The sequence below is a fragment of the Armigeres subalbatus genome, chromosome 3 (assembly GCF_024139115.2).
Source record: "Armigeres subalbatus isolate Guangzhou_Male chromosome 3, GZ_Asu_2, whole genome shotgun sequence".
Lineage (NCBI taxonomy): Eukaryota > Metazoa > Arthropoda > Insecta > Diptera > Culicidae > Armigeres > Armigeres subalbatus.
In genome coordinates, this window is record NC_085141.1 from 219,301,656 (window position 1) to 219,316,862 (window position 15,207).

A 15,207-nucleotide genomic window follows, 5' to 3' on the forward strand; every position below is an offset into this window, starting at 1 on the left:
TCAATCAGCGTGGTGGTAGTGCGCACAGTGGGCCGTCTCCCGCACATTCCCCTTCCCGTATTGCTGCTGGTTTGCCTCAGCTATACTATCCACAGCTACATCAAGCACTGCCACCTTGGCAACCGATCGCTGGAACACTCCTTTTGTAGTTTGCACCTCTACCTTACGTACCCGACCATCCTTGCCAGGAACCACCTTCACTACTTTTCCACGAGTCCAGCTGTTTCGCACACCTTCATCGACAACGACAACCAAGTCTCCAACTTTTACCGGTTTGACGTCGTCGAACCATTTCGTACGACGGCATATCATTGGCAGGTAACTTTTGATCCACTTCGTCCAAAACTCGTCCAGTTGACTCCGTATGTGATCCCAGTTAGCCCTGAGCTTACGTCCGCTGTCATTCATGGGCATCTGCATTGGCTGAACCACACCACTAGAGCTCAACATAAGGAAGTGGTTGGGCGTTAGCGCTTCATCGTCTTCCATCTCTAATGGTACGAAGGTCAAGGGCCTGGAATTGATGATTCCCTCAACTTCGGTCAGGAGTGTCTTGAAGGTTTCTTCATTCGGTGTTCTGCTGACAGAAATTGTTTCCAACGTAGACTTCACCGTGCGTACCAGGCGTTCCCATGCCCCACCCATATGTGGAGCCGCAGGAGGGTTGAACCGCCATTGGGTATCACGGTTCGTGAATGTTCCAGCTAACTCACGATTTACAGCCGTAATTTCTGCACGTAACTCCCGACTTGCACCGACGAAATTCGTGCCTTGATCGCTGTATATCTCCTGCGGGGCACCCCTTCTGGCTATAAACCGCCGGAGAGCCATCTTGCACGACTCAGTGGATAAAGTGTAAGCTATCTCTAGATGTACAGCTCGTATAGTCAAGCAAGTGATGAGTACAATCCATCGCTTCACACTGCTTCTTCCGATGCGAATTAAGAAGGGACCGCAATAGTCGATACCGATGAAGCTGAATGGTCGAACGTATGGTGTAACTCGAGGAGCTGGAAGGGGTGCCATTCGTGGTATTTTGGGAACAGCACGGTACACTGCGCACCAAACACATTCTCTGGCCACCTTTCGGACAAGAGTTCTTAAACTGGGAATATAGAAGACCTGTCGAAGCTCGTTTGTTACAGTTTCCCTATATCCGTGTGCGTACTGTTGGTGAAAGTACTCGACAAGTAACTCTGTAAAACGATGTTTTTTCGGGAGAACTACGGGATACTTCGGTGCGTATGGTACGAATTCAGCAGAACCAATTCTTCCATCAATCCGTAGCACACCGTGGTCGTCGAGGAAAACTGACAGCTTCCGTAGTGGACTACTATGAGCCAAATGCTTCGCATGTTCTGGATGCTGCTTCATATTCTTGCGGATCGTTAGCAATTCTTCGGGATACTCTTCGGTCTGCACTAGTTTCCACAATACAACTTCTGCTGCTTGCAACTCTTGCTTCGTCAAAAACCCAATACAAGGATCTTCGAATTTAGACTTTCTTTGACAGCGAGCGATGAAGCGAAGTACGTAACCCATTGTTCGTAGTAATCGTTGAAATTTAGAGAAACGTTGATAAGCTATTAGGGTTTCCGGAATTGCTCGGTGATGGGCCTGTACCGAGCGCATTTCTTCAGGAGTATCTGGTGGCGAGTACTCATTTGGCCAAGATGACTCATCCTCGTAAAGGAACGACGGTCCGGTGAACCAACGACCGCCTGTTTGAAAGTTAGGCCCTTTTCCCCATTTCGTGGCGTCATCTGCTACATTTAGTCGTGTTGGGACCCATCTCCATTCATCTACACTTGTTTCGCTCAAAATTTCACTGATCCTGTATGCCACAAACTGCCGATACTTCCGCTGGTCTGAACGAATCCAGGACTGCACCGTTTTGGAATCTCCCCAGAACAAACGACGGCTAATCGGTAGCGTGTGATTGTCCTGTACCGACTTCATCAGGCGAACTCCGATAACTGCAGCTTGTAGTTCCAGTCGCGGAATTGACATTATTGGATGTAGAGGAGCTACTTTGGTTTTGGCCGACGCAAGTGTGCAGCGTACTTGTCCGCGGTCTACAATCCGGAAATAAGCAGCACAAGCATATGCTTCTTCACTTGCGTCAACGAATACGTGGAGTTCAAGCTATGCAGGCTACGAGGTTCGTATCCAGCAAAGTAGCAGCGAGGAATCTTTACCTGGTTGAGATTATTGAGCACCTTCAACCAGCTTCGCCATCGAGTGTCTAGATTTTCTGGAATTTGATCGTCCCAATCCACTTGCGCTCTCCAGATATCTTGAATCAAGCATTTTCCTTCTACAACGAACGATGCAACAAGCCCAAGTGGGTCGAAGACACTCATTACGACTCTTAGAACCTGGCGCTTCGTAGGGATGACATTTTCCGATAGGAGATGTTGCACGTCAGGCCGAAACTTAAGAGCGAAGGTAAGTTCGTCACTTTCTGGCTGCCATGTCATACCCAGGACTCGCTCTGAGTCAGTAGACTTCTCCGCAATGAAACTTTTCGATGATTCCGTACTTTGTTCCCCAATCCTTTGGAGAACTTGTTTGGAATTGGAAAGCCAATTTCTGATTTCAAAGCCTGCACTTGCGTGGATTTCTTTCACCTCTACGGCAAGGCAAGCAGCTTCATCCACTGTATCGGAGCTGTTTGCGTAGTCATCTACATAGGTGTTCTCCACTATGGCTGCTGAAGCTTCCGGGTACACATGTTTCCATTCCTGTGCGTTCTTGTTCTTAACATATTGGGCAGAGCATGGTGAACATGTTGACCCAAACGTCGCTACGTCCATCACGTACTCCTCCACCGGATCCTCTGAATTGTCGCGCCACAGAAAGCGCTGCGCTTGGCGATCCTCCGGTCGAATTATGATCTGGTGGAACATTTCTTTCAAGTCACCCGTGATGGCAACTTCTCGTTGACGAAATCGGAACAACACGGATGATAACGAAGTGAGAAGGTCCGGGCCCTTCATCAGCATGGAGTTCAACGAAACACCGCCCGTTTTTGCCGCAGCGTCCCACACGACACGTACCTTACCAGGCTTGTTAGGATTCTGCACCACCCCTAATGGCAAATACCAGACCTTTTTGGTGCACTACTGCTTGATTCTTCGTCGGTAAGCTTGTGCGCATAGCCTTTGTCTGATAATCGAGGATCTGTTGTCTGACATTTGCGTATAAGTTGGGTTTCTTGGCCAAACTTCTCTCTAGGCACGCCAATCGCTTCTCTGCTACGTATCGGTTATCAGGAAACTCAACACAGTCAAACTTCCACAATAAACCTGTCTGAAATCTTCCGGATGCTGTGCGGATGGTAGTTTTCTCCAGGATTTCACGTGATCTCCGATCTTCCTCGGCCTCTACTTGTGGAACTAGAGCGACACCCACGTTTTCGATGGAGAAGAAATCGTTTACTGAATTGTGCAGCTGTTGATCAGTCGTACATGCGCAAATGTGGTGGAGAAGATGTTCGGACGCTACTGCCAGACCCTCAGCTTTACCGTATATGGTCCAACCTAGCCTCGTTTTCGTGGCAATTGGTTCGCTGTACTTCATTTCCCGTTTTTAACGTCAGCAAAAGTTTGGCATTGTCGACACCAATCAAGATACGAGGTGTAGCAGTAGAATAGCTGTGCACTGGGAGGCCTTTGAGGTAGTTGAATTTGTCTGCCATCACTTCGTACTGCAAAGACTGTGGAGGAAGATCTAAACTTTCAACGGTTCGCACGTAATCCAATGTTTGCCTGCGATCGCTGCCAACACCTGATATTTGAAGCTGGATATTTTGAGAATTGCTTTCGATCCGTTTGATATTGCTGGTCCACTGCATGCACAAGGGTTCCACTTTGCCTTCAACGCCAAGTTCATCTGCCAAATCCTTTTCAATCAACGTGTGTGATGACCCATCGTCGAGAAATGCCAACGTGTTGATCGACGCACTATTCCCATACAGTGTTACCGGAAGAATCCGAAAGAGCACTGGACACGGAAGCTGACGATGAACGTTCAATGTCGCTGTTGGAGTAGCCCGACTTTTCGTTGACGCTGTGACTGCAGCAGTCGATTGTTGAGGATCTCCGGGATGTAGAAGTTTGTGATGACGTGCGTCGCAGTTGCCAATGCCACAGACCGTGGCTTTGCATGGCCATTTACCGTGAGGAATTAAGCACCGACGACACAAGCTCAGTTGCTGAGTGGTCTTCCAACGTTTCTCCAGTGACAATTGCTTGAAACTGTTGCAATCTCTCAACTTGTGTCCATCCTTCTTGCACATTAAACACGGCTTCGGCTGGTATGCTGCAATAACGTTGAATTCATCCTTCTTCACTGCACTATCAGTTTTAGATCTACTTCTGTAGAATGCGCGTTAACGAACCCTTTTTCTTTTCCCTTAAACTTCTCCAATCGTTTCACTGGCTCTGTATAGAGTGTAACATTGCTGGCTGCAGATACTATCGAATTCATATAAGCGCCGAACGCTCGCAAATCCACCACAGGAATCTGTCGTTGGTATATTGCCCAGTCTAGTTTAATATTGGCGGGAAGCTTGTCCACCAGTTCTTGCAGCAAAGACGGGTTTGATAGGTGAGTAATCATTCCCATACTCTGCAGCTGGCTACAAAGGTTCTGCACAACTAGTCCGAAGCTGATGAGGCTCTCCAATTTGTCCGCTTTTGGCGCCGGCGTTGAGTAGACTTTGCTCATTAGGCACTTCACTATTAGTTCCGGGCGTCCGTACAGTGTCTCCAAGGTGTTCATGATCTGTGGCACAGAAGACGGATGGTATAGATGTCCACGAACTGCCTCCTTCGCATTTCCCTTCAAGCAGCGCTGAAGTCTCATAAGATTCTCGTCGTCTGTATACCCACACATACGAGTTGAGTTGTAATAACTGCTTACGAACAACGGCCAATCTGTGGGATCGCCGAAGAATCCAGGTAGCTCCTTGGGTACGACGTGCCTTGCGGCGATTTGTTGTGAACTCGGTCCGCACAGCGAGACGATTGGATTGTACACTTGGGAAACTGACGGTGTGACTACAGGATTTGGAACACTCGGTACACTCGCGACGAATGGGTAGGATGATACACTGGTCGGGAAAGCAGATTGCTGGATATGAGGAGCACTTGCGATGAACGAGTTTGCATCACTTCTTCCACTCGCGACGAAAGAATTCGGAACGCTTAGTCTAAACTGGTGACACGAATTGCTGGCGGAAACTACAGGCACGTTACTTAAAGAGTAGTTAGAAACTTCTGGTTGACTATATGGCAAATAATTTGACGGGTTCCTGTGTAACATTGAACTGGAACTCGATACAGTATTCTGAGGAATATTCTGCTCAGCGAAACTGACCCTAGCTTGAGTCCTTATAGGACAACTATGCGAGATTTGAGCTTGTCTACCTAATTCTAGTAACGGGACATGCAAGTTTGACATACCTGCACGTGTTGTATTACTTAAACTAGTATTTGCTTCTATCGACGGTCTGTTTCTTCCTAAAGCTAGGTTTCGATCGAACTGGCTGGATACACGCTTCATGTTAGATAACTGCTGCTGTAATTCCTGTACCTCTCGCTCTAGAGCTGCTTTAGACCTATGGCCGATGTCCTGTGGAGAAATATTCATGTTCACCGGCGGTTGAACTTGTTGGGAGGCCATCTGAGGGGAGACGTCGTTTGCCGTGCAAATGTTGCTAGTTTGAGCAATCTGCTGCTGGCGCACCGGGGTGCCAGAAGTAGTTGATAGCGAAGCAGGATGAATAGAAACAAACGATGTAGAGGTTTGTGTGAAATTCGGCACCAATATTCCCAACGATGCGTTATTCTCACGATCATATGGGCCGATAGCTGCTCTAGATTGATTAGGGATCTCAGATCGCATAGTAGATGTTGGAAGTATACCGCCACTCAAGTTGCCAGCGAACGATGCTGTGGGATTCGCTTCAGAGATCGGTGTGGAACCGATGGGGAGCTGATTCATCCCGGATCCAGTTTCCATGACCAAATTCTGCTGGTTCTCGACCCACTTCTCCACGTTGCTGTTCTTGCTATGAGTGTTGGAATGACTCTTCCGGCTCTTAGCGTCGTTTGATCGTTCTTCCTCCTGTAGCACTTCGTATTTCTTGTTGATGTAACGTTTCGCGATTTCCAATTTCTCTCGCATTATCCTCTTCCTTCTTTCCTTCGCTTCTTCGAACGCCTTGTTCTGGAATGCAGCTTCTTCTTCCGCTTGCTCTGTAAGGAGCTTCTCCTGCAGTGCCTTTTCCTCCTCCAGACGCTGAAGTTCAAGTCTTCTTCGGGCTGAACTGCTACTGGATGCGACCGACCTAGTGGATTCCCTGACGTGTTGGAGTGCACACGTAACACACGCAAAGCTCTGGTCCTTAATGCCTTCATCAACCCGCGCACACGAGAAGTGAAACCACCTCTCACACAGATCGCACTGCACCATCCATTTGTCGGCAACATCCGGGCGATCGCAAAGGGGGCAACGAGCGAGCACTGAACTTTCTTCGTCAGTTAATTGTCTGACAACTCCATGCCTTCTTTCCCCCGTCGTCTTTGATGTTGACATTGCGATCAACGGAAAGCACTCTCCCTTGCAGGTAATAACCTTATAGTTTGTTGTGGAGGATGAGACAGCAGGAACTTTTCGGACACTTGTTAGCAAACTCGCTTTTAAATTTGGAGTATGCTATAAGCTGTGGATTTATTATTAAGTTAGTATACATTTTAACTTTCTGTTTTAATAAGACTTACGTTATTAGTCCTTCCTTTAATCTTTTTAACTGCCTGTCACTGTCCACAACCTTTTAGTTGATTTTATTTTGTCTGTGTATTGCATGATTAATAATTATTTTATTTCATTTTAAATTTAATTTCAAGTGTACTTACAAATCCAATAATCAATAAGTAGAAAATAGATTTTCCAACCAATAATTTATGTTTAGTTTAAGAGAATAGATATTAAACCACGTTTTTACTTTTTAATAACGTTTTTGTGTGGTTTGTTTTGCTTCAATGTTTATCGCCTATCCTCGGTCCTCAATCCAGATAAATGAGTGTATCGAAGGTAGTCTTCGCTTTCAATCAGCGTGGTGGTAGTGCGCACAGTGGGCCGTCTCCCGCACAGGTAGACGGTTTGACAGTTCAATAGGTAGATTTGGCTTCACTCTTTGCGCAACTCTATATATAATAGACTCTGAACTTTAGGTTCTCACACTTTACTGCCCTTGTTGAGCAGAGTCTATTATATAGAGTTACGCAAAGAGGATCTTCTTACACTTTTTCTGAATGATGCTCTTGTTATTCTGTTGCCAACTTTCACTTTTGTTCAACCCTTCAAGTGACTTCACGCACAGAAAAAACGAAAATTGGCATAATTGAATGTTATGCACTTTACTACTGAAAAGTTGTACATATTCTTGGAAATAAAAGTTGAAAAACTTTCCATGAAAGTGTTGTGCTTGGTTTGAAAGTATTTCACGTCTGTTCTGAATATGAAATTAAAAGTTCTTCCTTTCAGCTTCAAAACTTTAGAACTGTCGAATCGATCGAAGAGATTCAACAAAAATCTTTGCTCAGATCAGATGTCAAAACAAAAATAATAACATTCATCAGTGCTAACAATAGTTCCAAAACATCGGCGGGAAACGCAATTATAAGGTAAGTCGTCATTTATTTTGAACTGTTCAAAGATTATATCTAGAGATGCCATACAAGAGTAGCATAGAGGTGTGCGCCGGTCCGATATTCGTCGGCGGCGGCGTTTGTCAGAATTTTGGCCGGCGGCGGCGGCGTTTTCGGCGTCACGCCGAAAGGCATTTTACCCGGCGGCGGCGGCGGCGTGAATCGGCGTGGCGATTTTTTTCATTACGTTTTTCTAAGATTTTTTTTTGCAATTTTTCGGCATATTTTCAAGACATTAAAAGAAGATTTTTTTTATTTTCGTATGAAAAATCTAATGAACTTTTGCAGAAAAATCTGGAGGAAAACCAAAATTTGGAAAATATTTTCGGATTGTTTGAAGTTTCGAGAAATCTTTGGAATTACCTAGAGAAGCTCTTTTGAATTCCCAAATACAATTGTTTGGAATTTCAGCAGAAAATTTGTCAAAATTTACATGAGAAACTTCAGAATTTTTACAAAAAAAATGTTCTTAACTTCTACAGGAAAAACTTCGGAAATTTATGAAAAGGTCTTGTTGAGTTTCTATTGAGTATTATTCCAAATTTGTACAGAACATTATTGATAATTGTAGTAGAGTGCGGCTGGTTGAATGGGTGTTTTACCGTTGGCTTTCTCAATCTAGAATACTAAAGACGGAAAAATATAGAAAGCTCTTTTAGTGGAATGTATTCAACCGTCTAAGACGAATTAAGTACTCTCCATTTAATTCCACCAGTTAATTTTCGTTATCTTTGCAGATACGTATAATACGTATCTGCAAAGATAACGAAAATTATCTGGTGGAATTAAATGGAGAGTACTTAATTCGTCTTAGACATACTAAAGACGGCTTGTTTCGCATAGCCTACGATAAAACAGTCAATTTTTAAGAATTTTCGCGGGAGACTTTAAGGAGTTTTCGAGAAAAATTCTCTGGAAGGTTCAGGAGAAATTCTCCGTAAGTGTTAATAATTAACGACTGAAAATTGTTGCATTAACGATCTGGTCCGTAGACTGAGAAAGCCAGATCCTTAATGCATTCTCCGTAAGTTTAACGGAAACTTCTTTAAAATTCCGCGAAGGATTGTTCAAAACGATTCAACGAAAAATTGTTCGAAATTCTTGGAATTCTACGGGAAATTCTTTGTACAGTTCGATAACTGCAAGTCATTCAACTGCAATGCTTTTAACTGCATTTCAAAAGTTACATCAGTTTTGCAGTTATCGAACCAGCCGTTTGACAGAATAGGTCACTTGTCCGAAAATATCGTTTAGGCCAACAGGTCTTACGGCCAAATGTCAATAACTGAATGGGTAATTTAGTCCATAATATCCATCCGTTTGGCCTAATGACATTTACGTTGAAAAGACTGTTGAACGAAATTTCGTAACCTCTCTACTTTTAAGTCTATACTAACATTTAAGTCAAAAGCCATCTAATCAAACCCCATTAAGCAGAATTGAACGTTTATCCGAAACTGTTATCAGGTCAAAAATGGTCCGACCAAAAATGTATTTTTACCAAAAACGACATACAGCCGAAATGGACATTCAGCCGAACTGGTAATTTGGCCGAAAAAATCTTTTTACCAAATAGATCATTTGACCGAAAATAGTGTTTGGTAGGAATGGTAATTTGGCCAGAAAATGTCCTTTCTGCAAAACAACCTTTCTGGCCGACCAGCATTCTCTGTCAAATAACCAATTCGGATAAACGTCTTCTTTGGCGAAATGACCAATTCAGCCGATCGACACTTTTCAAAGAAGGTTGCAGAAATGACATTTAAGGGCCAAATGACTCTTTCTGCCAAATGCCATTTTTTACCAAATGGCATTTTTGGTCAAATGATGTATATTCGGTCAAACGACTTTTTCACCCGAACGGCATTTTGAGCTAAATGACCTGTTAGGGTAAACAACTTTTTACAAGTCCGTCCAAATTTTCCTTTTGGCTGTACATCGCTTTCGGTCAAACTACATTTTCGGTCAAACCAGTTTTGATCTGATAACAGTTTCCGTTGTGCTAAATGGTACCTGGCTACATGTCTTTTGGCCTAAAGTCTAGTATTGACCTTAAAATAGAGAGGCCACGAAATTTTGTTCAATGGTCAATTGTCAAAAAGACCATTTCGCCAAACAAGTGGCCATTTCTGATCAGAACGAGAACGGGTATCAGACATTTTTGGCCAAATGACCCATTCTGTCAAAAAACTATTTCTGCTAAATGGCATTTTTGGGCAACGATGGTTTCGGCCAGACGACCTGTTAGGGCAAATGGCTTTTTCGGCCAAATTACCAGCTCGGCCGTCTGTCACTTTCGGTCTTATTGGAATGGAATGAAACTGACCAAGAATTTTTAATCGAAAGTAGAAAGAATTTTCTGAAGAAACCAGAAACAATCTTCAAAAACTCCGAGCATTTTTCCGATGTTTTAAAGTTGACTATGCCAAACTAGCCGTTTAATGATGAACTTCTTCCTGCGAAAAAAACAAATCACTCTAATAAAGGAAAAAACACTAACCGGCTTGATTAATTTAGATTGGGGAAGTCAACGTTAAAGCATCTCTTTCACTAATCAAAATTTTCTGTGTGAATTTTAAAGAATACTCAACAAAGACTCAATAGGAACTTTCCGTGAATATTCCGAATATTTTCCTGTAGAAATTTGGAACAATTTCCCGTAAAAACTCTGTAGAGATTCTAATGTAAATCCCAAACAATTTCCCTTGGTAATTACAAAGAGTTCTCGAAACGTGAAAGTAGTTCCAGTGGAAAATCTGAAAATAATTTTCAAATGAATATTTTGGAAAAACTTGAAGAATTTCTGGGGAAGTTCATCAATTTTTTGAGGCGAAATTCAAAAAAATCTCCAGTTATTGTCGTGAAAATACCCTAAATGATCAATTCAGCCGAACGACACTTTCGACTGAATGTCCATTTCGACCAAATTGCCCTTTCTATCAAACGACTATTTCAGCCGAAGGACAAGTTCACTATTTTTTTAGCCAAAGGAACTGTTCGACCAAATAAAATTCTCGGCTATATATCTGTAGGCTACATATCCTATCAAAGTCTGAAAACATAATGAGAGCATATAGAATATTTTGATTTTGACAACAAAATGATTCGCGATTTGTTTTCAAATATGTATAAATCATCATGATTGATTATACACACTTAACTCATTTCACAGTATTCGGTAAATTTTACCGAAATCTCAACAGCAGAACTGTTCGGTAATTTTTTTACAGATTTTTTGTAATTTTTTCCATTGCTCAACTGTCAAAATCACCGAAAATCAGTAAAATTATTAACCGAACAGTTCTGCTGTTGAGATTTCGGTAAAATTTTACCGAATTCGGCGATTTATTTTAAGTGTGTATATTTTGATCTCATGTTGCTACATTGAATAATATGACATCAAACTGTGTACTTATTTTGCTATCGGAAACCAATATCAAATATAGTTTTCGATGTCCTCTCATCGACAGTAGAATAGTTTTTGATTTGACGTCACGGTAAGCTGATTCTGCTAAACGTTTTGTTATTTTAACCGTCAAAACGACCAAAAAGATATCAAATTAAGTAAACATAATCGATGATTTCACAACATTAAAACAAGTTATCGATTTGCTCTTAAGCTTTGCTCGGGTAGGCTTCTACCAATTAATCTTTTCGGTTAAACTATTCGGCCTAACAACTTTCAGTCTTGTGACTTTCTGCCGAACAACTCTTTTCTATTCAAAAATTCAAATTAAATTAGATTTTCATTTTTTCATTTTTCGCAATTTTCACATCCTTAGTTTTTACGGAGAGCTCTTCGAAATTTTAACAAGGTATCGTATGGAATTTTCATGGAAATAATTGGTATCCTCACGAAAAATTCTCTGATGTTTCAACGTAATGTTGTAGAGATCCATCAGCAAATTATACGGAAAATCCAATGAATCTTAGGAGTTTCCACTGAAAATTTCAATCGGCGTGGAAAATTATAGATCAGCGGCGTGGCAAATTTTAAACGGCGGCGCGCCGATGCAAAATGTCGGCGGCGGCGGCGTGCCAAAAACTGCCGGCGGCGGCGGCGTGGCGCGGCGGCGCACACCTCTAGAGTAGCAGTGACTAATTTCTTTTTCGTCTCGGACAGAAAATCTTGCTCCATTCTGTGATTGGGATGGCGAAATCGAACGCCAAACTATTCTGCACCGGCCGCCTTACCTGCAGTATATTTCATCAACATATCTGCGGAGTAAGTAATGGAAAACTAGAACTAAACTCCTGAACATTCATTATTATTTAAGTGAAAATATTATATAATGTAAAATAAAGGCAAACAATTTAAAGAATCCATAAAGTTTTCAATTTCTTTCTATCATGGTTTGACAATATTAAAAACTTGTAAATGAAACTTACTATTTTTCAATTTAAAAGTATGCGTACTTTCATTTTTCGTAGTTTCGGTTTGACAGTTCTACAATTTATTTTTAAAAGTTCAAACTTTTAATTTCAGATATGGCAGCCCGTTTATGAATCGAAAGTTAATAAACTTTTATTTTGATAATGCGCGACTCTCTACGAAAAAGAACCAACGCAACTTTTTGTTTTAACCAACGGTTTTTTTAATTCGATTAACGTTATTTTTTTGTGTGCGGGAGCGTTCACTTCTAAAGCTTTTTAATTCGATAACCTAGTCACCCACAGAGTGTAAACACGTGAGTTTCTTGTTGCTACTTTATTGGGGAATGTATTGACGTTTTTTGAAGCTGTTTCTAGATGAAATCTAATACATTTCAATTCATGCGTTCATAATAATCATTAGGCGATAACAATACTTCCGCCTCACCAACAAGTATTTGTTTACTTTGCTCGATAGGTAGACGGTTTGACAGTTCAATAGGTAGATTTGGCTTCACTCTTTGCGCAACTCTATATATAATAGACTCTGAACTTTAGGTTCTCACACTTTACTGCCCTTGTTGAGGAGTTTTGCTCTTTATTTTATGACAACAAAGGGAAGAGGGAGATGCAAGAGAAAAAATTACCTAAAATTAGATACTTTTTTCTAACCGTGTGGATGTCTATTTACCCAAAAATAAGTACACGGTTAGAAAAAAGTACCTAATATTAGGTACTTTTCACTCAAATCGGTAACTCAGTGTGGGAACCCAAATTTAAGTATTTTTTTTGTTATTAAGTAAAATTCACTTAATATCAAGTAAAATATACTTAATTTTAAATAGCAACTAACCAAACGTTAAGTAAATTTTACTCAACTTTTGTAAACATGAGAATACTCAACGTTGGGTTCCCACACTTTAATGCCCTTGTTGAATATAGTTTTGCTCTTCATTTTAAGACAACAAAGGGACGAGGGAGGGAGATGCAAGAGAAAAAAGTACCTAAAATTAGATCCTTTTTTCTAACCGTGTATAGAATAAAAAAAGCGTGAAACTTTTTTTCCGTTTGTAAAAAAGTCACATCCCTGCGTTAATGTCAGTTGGTTGACGTTTCCGTCAGTTTTCGATGTTTTCCAACACACACACAAATGAGCTGTAAATACGCACACCACCATGTTATAGAAAACTGTTACAACAGAATCAATCAGTAGTTGTGTGGAGGTTGATAGCAAGCAATATTTTTTTAGGAAAAAATAGACTGTGAGAGAAGAGGTTTCCTCGTCTTATAAAATATTTAATTTTTATTTTGGAAACGTTTTCTGCAGGCTAAATGGTTTTGCAGGTAACTATTTAGATATCCCGAAATCCCTGACAACCGTCAGTGGCAAAATTCTAGTGCGATAAAGTGCGAAAAATCCGTTTTAAAAGAAGTGCGAAAAACTGTCAGTGAAATACTGCGGGAGGGGAAAGAAAAAGAAGGCCAAATTTTCCTGCACGACGGAGATTCGTCTTTGACGTTGTTTTTTCTGTGTTGCTAATGTTTAGCTCCAAGTTATAACGATTGTGAATCTGATCGTGGATGACAAGGATAGTGAAATAAGTTTCTTGCGACGGTGAATTTTCGTCTTGATACCTGCCCTTGAGCAGTGGGAAGTGAAACGGATCCTTAGGGGAATAACCCAAAACAAACCAGAGAGCGAGTGTCACAAAGGCCAAGGCAACAAAAGAGTGAATTAAAGATGGATTCCGACGACGAGAGCTTCGATGGGCACGACTCCGGAAATGTGTCCAGCGGAGATGATGATTTTGCGATGGACGTGGATATCAACAACCCGCGGGACCGGGGACAGCAGGAGGAAGACTACCCGTTCGAGGTGCTGACGACGGAGGAAATCGTCCAGCATATGGTCGATTGCATCAAGGACGTCAACACCGTAGTCGAGGTGATTCATGAATTTTCTATACTTTAAATATTGCTCAATAATGGGATGATTTCGCAGTGTGCGAAGGCTTGTCTAAACAACAATGGGTGTGTGTTGACACTTTCGCTGGGTCATTCCCGTAAGTAAGCCTTTCCGCGAATTTGCGTTCAAATTCGATATTGAACTCGGGAAAGCACAATTCAACAATGTTCACCTTCATGAAACAATAATATGGGCAACACCCCCCTCACATGCACCGTGGCGATGTCGATGTGTTTTTGATCTCAGTTTACGAATTGTGGAACAGTAAACAAAGCCTGCAGCATTCAATATTTACTGCGGAGTATTTAGATACCTATGTGACGTCATTTGAATATTGTGATGTTTGCTCTTCATGTGACGACGAAGACGACGGTTTTATTCTGTCTGGTGTGGTAATCTAACTAAAGCTGTTTAATAACTCTTCCCAGTGTTATTTGTTCGGGTCATTCATGATCGATCGCAAACAATATCCTTCAGCAGATGTATCAACGATATATTGGTACCATAGACCTTTGTGCGCAATACTTTTTATAGTTATAGGAGACCAATCTTATCGTGAACGATGGCCCGCTATCGCGTTGGCTTGCCTCAATTGCATTTTCAGTGCTTTATAAGACTAGGAGACGTTCGTGAATCCCATCGCCGTTTGAGGGAGATAGAAAAAAGTAATGATTCTAAATTTAAACAAGAAATCCTATTTATTTATTTACTCGACTTTAAATTATGAGAGAGGGAAAAGTCCCTTGAAGTTTAATTTTAAAAATCTTTCTTTAAAAAGCATGAAACCTCCCTGGTGAACGAGGGGCATGTGACCCATCAAATTGAATATTTTCATTAAATATCTGTTCATTTTAAATCTGACTTTTCAATTCAATAACTTTTTGGATAAATTTTCGAAGAAGTTCTTGCAAAATTTGCCATTCAGCCACTCCTTCGAACGGTTGCTACTCCGTTATTGACAGGCCAGCTGTAATTACATAGAGAACCAATAGATGAAGTTTGGGACTAACATCATCTTCAATGTGTAAGAACTGGTGACCCAAAAATAAGCAATACCAGGGGCGTCTCGTGGACTTTTGTTACACCTGTTCTACCATGCTAATAAAAAAAAAGGCAAAACCCACATTAATCCACCTAGCGTTGGTGGTGCCT

At 41.6% G+C, this 15,207-nt stretch overlaps 2 protein-coding genes across 2 annotated transcripts in view; one reads left to right on the top strand and one right to left on the bottom strand.

Annotated features, from left to right (window-relative positions):
- On the bottom strand, positions 1 to 2,010 carry LOC134222305 (uncharacterized). The gene has a single exon (XM_062701447.1). The coding sequence runs from the start codon at positions 2,008 to 2,010 to the stop codon at positions 1 to 3; it is 2,010 nt and encodes a 669-aa protein (XP_062557431.1).
- An 11,288-nt stretch (positions 2,011 to 13,298) lies between these two features.
- LOC134219946 (E3 ubiquitin-protein ligase ariadne-1) overlaps positions 13,299 to 15,207 on the top strand; it is a 45,592-nt gene continuing 43,683 nt past the window's right edge. The window contains exon 1 of the mRNA XM_062698850.1: positions 13,299 to 14,034. Coding sequence (XP_062554834.1) covers positions 13,831 to 14,034 — 204 coding nt within the window. The 5' untranslated portion in view covers positions 13,299 to 13,830. The remainder of the gene's footprint in view (positions 14,035 to 15,207) is intronic.